Here is a 10112-nt window from a genome sequence, read left to right on the forward strand (position 1 = left end):
AAATTGTCTTGAGTTTTCTTCCCAGCAGGCAACAGAGGACTGTTTATATAAGCAAAGAGGGAAACTTGCTTTCCCATTACTTCCACAAAAGTACGATTAACAGCGATAACTATGCTAATTATTGAACTAGCTGCACTTGGAAGGCACCTTACTGGCTGGAGAGGTAATGCATTTGGGTAATAATTAATTCCTTTTTTCCTCAATTACCTTTTATTAGGAGAGCAGGAGGTGTCAAAGTAAAACAGCTGCATATCTTCCAAGAAAAGCTCATGTTTTCCGAAGGAATTCAAGCGGAGGTGCTTTATTAAGAGAACTAGGCAGGACAAACATTAACATGGCAAGCTCGGCTGTTCAGTTACTTGGCTTTTCCCTAAGCCTGCTCGGCCTAATTGGGACATTAATTGCTACTATTCTGCCACACTGGTGGCGAACGGCACATGTAGGCACCAATATTATAACAGCTGTGGCCTATATGAAAGGGCTTTGGATGGAGTGTGTTTGGCACAGCACCGGCATCTACCAGTGCCAAGTCCACCACTCCCAGCTGGCGCTGCCCCGTGACCTCCAAGTTGCCCGTGCCATGATGGTAATTTCCTGCGTCCTTTCCGCGCTGGCATGTGTGATTGCTGTCATCGGTATGAAGTGCACGCAGTGTGCCAAGGGGACTTCTGCCAAAGCCTCCATCGCAGTCTCTGGGGGGATCGTTTTCATCCTGGCTGGTCTTGTCTGCCTGGTACCGGTTTCTTGGACCACTAACGACATTGTTACAGATTTCTACAACCCCGTGCTTCCCAGCGGGATGAAGTATGAGATAGGTCAAGCTCTTTACCTTGGCTTTGTCTCTGCATCTTTGACGATCCTTGGTGGTGCTCTGCTCTGCACATCAAGCCAGTGTCGCGGGAACGAGACACCTTACCAGACGCAGCCCAGCAGCATAAGAAGGACTGCTCCCTCCTATAGACCACCAACTGTCTACAAGGGAAACCATGCTTCTTCCCTGACATCTGCTTCCCATAGTGGCTACAGATTAAATGACTATGTGTGAGTTCCCTAACATTTGCCTGTGAGACACAGCTGCTTTATAATTTCTGTGCATGGCATAAAACAAAGCTAAGAACTTCTAACTTATAAGGGTTACAATACAAAGTTTACCATTGTTTGTTTCTTCCTTTCCTTTCTTTCTGGAGAAAGAAAGAATGTGAACACAAAACTGCTTGCTGCAAAACCTGGAAAACAAATACAAAGGAGGCTGGGATATTCCAGGGACAGCACATACCTGCCTATTTTCAATTAGAGTTTTGCAGGCAGCTCAAGAGCCGTTTTGCTAGAAGTAATGATTTTGTTTGTAGTTTCTGTCCTGCGACAACCACTAAAGTGGGACTGGCCTCAACTTGTTTGAACAGTATTCCAACAAAAGATGCCGTTTTGCCTAAAACAGAGAATTGTGTGGCGAGACACAGTGATTTTCCAGCAGTGACTGCCTGCTAAGTTTCTCTTTTCCATAATGCATGAATGATTCGTTATGACAAGGTATTACTTTTGCTTTGACTTAACTTTTTGTTTGTTTTTTTTATAGTCCCTTGAAATATGGATTTCAATAGCATTGTGACAGATGTATTTGACAGTATGTTATAGCCAATATTTTAAATTATACTATAATGTTTTGACCTTATCAAAATAAAATTTTAGCACATTTTTTAAACAAGACAGTACATCATAATGGAAACAAACCATCTCTGTGGATCAGAATTGGGTCTTTAGAAATGTTGGCAATTGAACAAAACTGGACATTTGATGTTAAACTTTTATTAAAAAAATAATAAGAAAAAAGCAAGTATCAGAATTTGTCAAAGAATGGGCATTCAGGTCTTCATCAGATTTAGCTTTCTGTATGCATTATACAGAGCAGTAAAACAATTTCTAGAATCCTGTCCCCAAAGACCATGTGATGAAATGTACTAATTTCTTAGGCTTTGTCCCGGATCTTTTTTGCCTGGGGTCCTGACCAAAGGTGCATTAGAGTTAGTAAGAATATTTCCATCTGCTCCAGCAGCATTTGGGGAGCTTCCATTCACATAGGCTTAGGCAAACAAGGCAGCCTCTGTGCCAGCAGAGGTTACGCTCAGGTCTGTAACCACTGCTGGTCAGGAGGAATATAAAATCAAGACATTTACGTCTAAAATGCTTGCAAAATGGGATCATTCCCCAGTGTGTTCAAACAATTAAAAACCAAAAAATGAACAAAGAACCCCAGCCCTCTCCATTTCATGTTACAGCACAGTCCAGTGCAGCACATACTGTGGTATAAAACTATCACAAATATAAAAAAGCTGTTAACTTTCCGTTAACCCCAGAAAGCGATAGGTCTCTCCAGAGCAATGTATGGACCAACACACTGACATTTAACAGGGTTAAAAAAGTACTTTCAAGACCTGTGAGGCAACTACAGTTGGTATGCTTCATTTGGCAAAAAGCTTCTTTCCAATTACGTTGTCACCTTGTAGCACCTCCAGAGTTGGGATCCTTTCAACATTTCCCCTGGTTTCATTCTGTCCCTTCCTTTTCATGCCTGATCACATTGCCATTTCTTTTCCTGTTGATTTGAATTGTGACAGTTTTTCAGCATGGGTGTAAGTTATCATCATCACTAATTTTAAAAAACAAAACGGCATTTCTGAGCAATTTGCTGAGACCCACAGTAATAAAAAGGATCTGGGACCAGGCTTTGGTGATTGATCATTAATAATGGATTATGAACTCCTGTTTTATTAACTGTAGCTATTACACATGATGTGAAAGAAAACCATCTTAATAACAGACTATGAGGCACAAGGAACAAACAGAAACTGCTTTGTCAAGGACTTCTTAGAGAAGATGGAGTCAAACTGTTCATAGCCCGTTAGAGTTTTTCTGGGATGCCTTTTTAAGACAAAAGGTAGCTTAATGAAGGTGGTCAGTTATGTATGTTTTTTTTCTGTATTTGCATTACAATAGGTCTAGCCAAGTGATTGCAATATCAACTTCAAATAAGGGCTTTGGACAGCCATGAATACTGGAGCACAAGTCCAAGTGTGGGAAATGGGCTTGCGTCTCCTTAGGGAGTGTGTTTGTTATATACTGATAAATTAATTTACTTGTTAAGATAATTTGTGCAGTGGGAATACTTACATGTAGTGCTATTCTTACCACACAAATTCCCAGCCACGCACAGTATGTGACAGTAGTAAGAACAGCTTATAAAGTCTTCTCAAAAATACCTGGAATTGCCCGAATGTCAATGAAGAGAGGGAAACAGTTTCTTTGCCAGGGGGCTGTGAACCAGTGGATCTCATTCCATGCTAAGGCTGACATAAATTTATTCTTCTTTGTTTTTTTTTAAGCTGCCACTGGAAACAAAAAACATGGTCATTCTAGCAGCCTTAGAAGTCTGGCTGCACCTACCCCGGACTGACGTATGTGTTGATAACTCAAGCTCCTCCCCTGCTCCCCTGCTACCATGCAGGCTGGTGTCCAGACCTTGCTCCCTGCTTGTGTGGAGCCTGCCTTGGCAGTCCCGTGCAGGCAGTGCAACAAGGTACTGCTCAGAGACCTAGCCAAGGAATGAGTCTCCACTGCACCTCCTTTTCTGAGTAACCACTTGGTCATTGGTGGCATTGATATGTGATGAGTGCCAAGGAAAGGGGATGAGTTTCCTTACCCATCGAGGTGCTGTTTGTGGGAATGTGCTTTTTGGCAGCTATAATTCAGCAGCAGGGGAACTGGACAGGGCAATGGATGAGGGCTGCCACATGCCACATTCCATTCTGCCTGCATGCATCCACTGGGTTTTTGGAGAATCCTGCAGAGGCAGATTCTTTTGTTACTTATTTTTTCAGATATCTGCTTTTCGCCTCCAGCTCACGAGAGCTGAAGTGCCAGCCTGCCCTCCCCGTGGAGGCACTGCAGGGAGGCAAGGATGGGATCCAGGGCAAGCAGAAATTCCATTTAGCAGTGCAGGCATTGTCTGTGAGTGTGATTGTGGTTACACTGTGTTTTAATCAACTTCAGTCACGTTCCTAGAGGAGCGGGGTGGGAGACTTGGCAGGGAGGCGTAGGTGGAGGACAGGATTTGGCAGCAGGAGGATATTGTGGTTAGCTCTGCAACACCAGGGCAGAGTGGGGATTCTGCTGCAGGACTGGGTAGAGATGGAGGCATCTGAGGTAGGGATGGAGACTGGGCTCAGAGAGGGAACTTTGCTACTGAAGTGGTGAGATTCCATTTCTCCTGCCCTTGCTGTCCCAGCTCCCAGCCACCACTTTGCACTCTGGTTCTCTTTGTGGACCAGTTTGCCTTCTTTAAAAGGCAGAAGACAACTGCATCAAAGAATGGAATCAATTTCTGACACTGAGATTAGCTAACCTAACTATCGGAAAAGTGTGAGTAGAGCCACAAAAGGGATGCCTGGAAGGGCAGGGGGTGTGGGAAAGGAAGAGGAGTAAGCAGTGGCGTAAGTGAGCAAGGATTTCCCCTTCGGTAGCATGGAGTCAACTGGCCAACAGACAGGCACAGCTGTCTTGAAAACTAGCACCTGAGATGCACTGTGATGTTCACTGTCACAAAGCCAGACAACGTCACTGGCAGACAGAAGCTCACTGGGTCATGAACTGGTTGGCATTTTTGGTCTGTTTTCTCCACAATACCCAGTGCAAGTACTGGAGTGAGATAACTAATAATCCATAGCAAAACTTAACTCATTTCTTCAAAAAGTGTGTCTGAGCTAACTAACAAGATGAGGAAATTAACTAAATTCAGTCATTAAAAGTTCAGCCAATCTAAAACAGAAGTTCTTCCCTGCAATTAGCAGGCAATTAAGGTTTCTCACATCAGTGTATTAAGATTAATGAAAATTGTGTCCACCTGTAAACATCTACTGCTAGTTTACTTTGCTGTCTATCCCCCAGGATAGTTTGTGTATGTACAAATTATAGGCAATATTAAGGTGTGTCATGAGGCTCAGGGGCAGCTTAAAGAAGACCTTTTTCTTTTCTCCTCAGCTGATCTACTAAAAGATATCATTCCTTCCTTGCACGCTTTGCTGTGCTGTGCAATATAAGAAATATGCTCTTTTTCACTTGTTTTCTTCAGAAATTATACATATAGCTTAGTCCATGTGTTCTGATTATCCACATTTCCTATTCTTACCACTAAATGGGCACCTGGTCATGTTGATTTCCATTTTAATTTGTGTCCTTTCCTATTCTTCTACCTATGACATGTTTGAAGCTAGTGATGATCCTTGAACCAGGATTGATCCTGACCAAACATGACTCAACCCAAGTCATGTTACCCGTTTTTTCACAGTAGATCTAGATGAGGTATCCCCCTTCACTGAGAAACCTGCCAGTTTGTAAGAGAGCTTTCCAAAACCTCAAGCATCTAAATGGGCTTAAAATACTCTTAAGAGAAGAAAGACAAGATATACTGACCTCCCTCTTTTCTCTTTCAAAGATTTCCTGAGGGAAAAGGTTGTTAATTTTATTTTCTGCTTTAAGCATGAGGAAAATACATTCATTTCATTAGCTCTCACCTAAAAGATCTTTGGTAAGCAAACTGTTAGAAAGCAGAGTAAATAAGAAGAGAGAATCAATACACAAATTTGATCTGTTAAGAGCATATGAATATACTTCTTATATATGTGTGGATATATAAAATGGTGAAATCTAGCTCGATCGACTTTACTAAGGTCAGAATTTCACCCATAAGCTCATTATTATTGTCAATACTTCCAGATCTATTACAGAGCTTTTAACTAAAAGGCCTCCAGAGCAAAGAGAATCAAAGTCATGGGAGTTTTGCCCCTGTAAGAAAAACAGAAAGGGAAGACTGGAAATGGCCCTTTCACAAAGTGTTTGATATTGAGCAGAGTAGTTGCAACCAGTGGCATGTACAAGAGCCCTCCCTTCCACTCAAGTCAAGGACAACCAATTTTATTTTTAAAATGTCATAATCACCGGTATTGATCAACACTCCCTAACGTGGGTGCACACGAATCCATAGTGGCTTGGGCTATTGCCACTTCCCTAGCAATTCAGGCTCAATTAGGCTGCCTTGCTAATGCATGTCAGCTTCATTTAATTACTCTCAGGCCCGCAGTGTGAGAAAAGGGCAAGCTGACAGAGTAATCCCACACTTCCACTTTGCAGTGAGCTGCCTATTTGTTGTATTTGTTCACATTTTAAAGGGCTAAGCACTTGTTATACGGAAAACACAGGAGAGCAAAAGTCAAGAAGTATTAATAAGCCTTGGAAAACAGAGTTAGAACTCAATTGCTTGTGCAAAGAATTGCTGATGTTTTCAGTACTTTGAAAATAGGCTGGATTTTATAGCTAGGGTGCTAATGAGTAGCATTTCTCTTATGGAAAACTTGGTAAAAATTCAGTGGAAGCAAATGTCTTCTAACACTAGGGAAAACAGCCTTTTTATTCATTGTTTGGCTTATGATGATAACATGGCAGAAGCAACCTCTAAAGGTAGCTGGTAATGAGCTGAGGTTATAGTTTCTTCCATAATATTTAACATTAACATTAACAAATGTTAATAAATTAGGGGACAGGGAAGAGAGGGATGGCAGCAAGCCAGCAAAGGGGAAATAGCCATTAATCACCTAAGATCTCCAATCTATGAAAGAAGCACATGTGCAGCTCACATTTCCCACAGCAGAGCAGATGTGAACTGAAACAAAGAAATAACCTGTGAGTACCAAAGCGCCTGGCTGCATACAGAAGCTCTTGGGCCTTTGCATCTAGATCTGAAACTAAATACTGGAGGAAGAAAAATGCAGGTAAAAGACCTCCAGGGGGACTCCCTAGGCCAGGGTGCTCCCTTTATAGTTGGCCTATATGGGCTTGGCCACCTTCCCATCACCTGACTAGAGGTTAGGTTTGCTGAAGGAATAAAGATATCAGAATAATGCTTAGAAGGTGGAGAGGACTCACTGCCATGAGTCCTGGACTGTCAGCTCCAAAACCTGATGTATGCCTTGGGAATCAGACCTGCATCCCATAAGAGGCAGACTAAGGTCTCACTGTGTTTACCTGCAGAGCTGGAGCTGTGCCTTGCACCATGTCTGACAGAACTATAGTAGGAAAACATTAAAAACACAGTACAAAAAGAAACTCTGATAGGAAGGATGATGTGATGTCTTGCCTCTGTTTTTCTGGTTTTCATTGATTTCTTATTTTCTTTTCATTTCCTAGCTATGACAGGCCTTTTTCTTGTTCCTGATTTCCTCTGCTCCAGACTCTCCAGGTTGCTTAGCTTATGAGTTTACTTCTATTCTAGTTTAAAGCTTGCTGAGGGCAGTGCACATGACAGAAACACCAAACCTATTGATTTTTGCTTTTTAAGTCAGTTTTTCCAGTTTTCAATTGTCTAACATCCAATCTGGTTTTTATTCTTGTTTTAACTGCCAATAACCCAGTGTTTTTCAGTATTCTTTTAACAATAAACTTAAAAAAGAGGATGCCTACAAACATTAAAATAATTCTTCAAAGTTGTTTTATGGTTTTGTTTAAAGTTATTTTATATACATATTTATGTATCAATATATTTGCATGTATATATTTCACCAGCTTTCGTTTTCACATTTGAAATTAATGAAGTCTTATTATGCCTAGGGATGCTTTATACAATTACCTTAAATTGATCACTGTGTACTCTTACACACCTGTTTATGAGATGTATATGCTAGGGGTATGGACTACAAATTATCTTTGTGTTACAGGTTACTAAATACAGGTCTTTTTAGACATTTAGATATAGAAAATGCAAACCCAGGTGCTGCATTCTCCTCCCCCTAGACTTTCTTCACCCACACTTTTTTGGAGTATGTTTAAGTTTAAAAAGTTACATTACACAGCTATTTCAATATAACAAAGCAAAGAGAAAATTCATAACTCCAGTAACATGATCACTGATGTCTATGGGCCCCATGCCAGAAACCCTAAAGCCAGTAATGCACAATTTAAACTGAACTACAATAGGTTATTAGCATAATAAATATACACAAATGTACCTGGTGAAATCCTCCTGAAATTAGGAGTGGCACTGTAAATGCCACCTGTTTGTAAAACCACTGTATTTACAGTAAGAACAGCAGGGAGAAGCACCGCACAATTCATTATGCATGACCACGTTAGTGAACATTTGAACAGCAACCATCATTTGGCAGAGAGGGAAATCTGCTCCCATTCAGAGTCAGAAGACACCCAGTCCTGCCTGCAATGCCCCTGGCTGGGGAGAGCACTCCCTCTGTACCTTCTCCAGCTGCAGGTGGGTACTGACTGGCAACAACTGCCTGCTGAAGCTGGTCGCCCTCTGCTTGCACAGGGCTTCAACATAGGAGTGGTGTGGTAAGGATTCCAACGTATAACTGAAAGAGGGGTCCTCATATCTTCTTGTAGAAACATCATGAACTGTCTGGGTGAGATGTTCTGCATATTGACCAACTTCTACCCTCTGTGAAAGCCAGATATTGCAAAGTGTTGAGAATTAGGCCAGACCTAAGCATATTAGAAAAACCTTCATCTAAATGAACGCCATCTTCACCATTATGTCTGCAAACTACAGGATGTTCGTGGAGGCCTAGGCAGCACAACTGAAAGGTACCAGCCTCTTGCTACAACAGGACTGCTTTCACACAAGACAGAGTCATCTCTTCAGTCCTTGCCTTGGTAGTGAAAGCCAAAGACAATGAGCCTGTTGTTTAAGCTTGTTGCAGTCTTAACAGGAATCATTCTAAATGAAAAAAAAAAGCTCAGTATATTTCTGGCAATGTATCTATGGTGCTTTGTATTTTCCTTATAGTAACTGTCAGTCTTGTGGTGCACTAGGTTCTGTAACATGCATTTCTGTTGATTTGAGTGACTGGTTTTTAATATACATTTATAACAGAAGGCTTTCCAGGCATCTGAAAGTTGGGTATTATCTTATTTTGCTGTATTTTCTCACAAATCCTTCATGTGTGAAAGGGGATGTAGTAGGTCATTTGGTACCATGGCTGCAAAATATTCAGGATCTTCTTTAGAAAGTTTGTCCCTCAGTATCGCAACCAGTGTAAAACAGATTTGACATAAAAGCAGTTATTGTAGTTTATTTGGTTTCTGTTGGAATATCACAGATTTAAGTTTTTTCCTAAACTTTTTAGTGTTTGTATTATTCTCAGTTATTCGAAAGGTGGTTGGTTGGGTTTTTTTTTGTCGTGGTTTAAACCCAGTCAGGTAACTTGTTCACTCACTCCCCCCCCCCCCTTCTTTCCCTCCCCCTACTACCAGAGGGACGGAGAGGAGAATCAAAAAGAATGCAACTCCCACGAGTTGAGATAAGAACAGTTTAGTAACTAAGGTATAACACAAATCACTGCTGCTACCACCAGTAATAACAATGATAAAGGAAATAACAAGGGAATACAACACCTCAGTGCCAGCCGACCGATAACTTGCCCCCCTCAGCCCAACCAAGCACCGACCCATACCTCCTCCAGCCCTGCAGTCTACCAGCCCTTCCGGCTCACTCCCAGTTCCATCCTGGGCATGACGTGCTGTGGTATGGAATACCTCTTTGGTCAGTTTGGGTCAGGTGTCCTGTCTCTGCTTCCTCCTGGCTTCCCCTCCTCCCTGGCAGAGCATGAGGCTCACAAAGTCCTTGGCCAAACCAAAACATTACTATCAGCTCTGTTCCCAGGCCGAAAGTCAAAACACTGCACTGCACCAGCTACCAAGAAGGGGAAAAATGACTGCTACTGCTGAACCCAGGACAGCAGGAAGATTAAGAAAGAAAGTGAAGCTTCCCTTATAAGAATGTAGAGAGATTATGTTTCAGAACAAAAAAACAGCCAGAAAGAAATCTTACTTAAAACTAAAAAGGCTGCTCCTATCAGATAATGAATATCTGGACTAGTCTTCTGATAAAACTAGAAAAGGCAAGTAATCAAATGGATATTAAAATGGTGTATGGTTATTTAATGAAAGGCGTAATGGGACATTGCTCCCTTGGACAAAGGGAGATAGACTCAAGAAACCAGAAGGATCCTTCTTATTTTCTTATCTGGCGATTAAAGTACAAAATTTGATGG

At 41.6% G+C, this 10112-nt stretch overlaps 1 protein-coding gene across 1 annotated transcript; it reads left to right on the top strand.

Annotated features, from left to right (window-relative positions):
* Positions 1-244: 244 nt before the first annotated feature.
* Positions 245-2121, top strand: CLDN14 (claudin 14). Its single transcript, XM_061453118.1, has one exon. It carries the CDS (start codon positions 335-337, stop codon positions 1043-1045), a length of 711 nt encoding a protein of 236 aa, XP_061309102.1. The 5' UTR covers positions 245-334; the 3' UTR covers positions 1046-2121.
* Positions 2122-10112: the final 7991 nt, after the last annotated feature.

This window comes from Pezoporus flaviventris, unplaced genomic scaffold (assembly GCF_033815535.1).
Source record: "Pezoporus flaviventris isolate CSIRO_AGI_PZ_B2104156 unplaced genomic scaffold, CSIRO_AGI_Pfla_v1 ptg000015l, whole genome shotgun sequence".
NCBI lineage: Eukaryota > Metazoa > Chordata > Aves > Psittaciformes > Psittacidae > Pezoporus > Pezoporus flaviventris.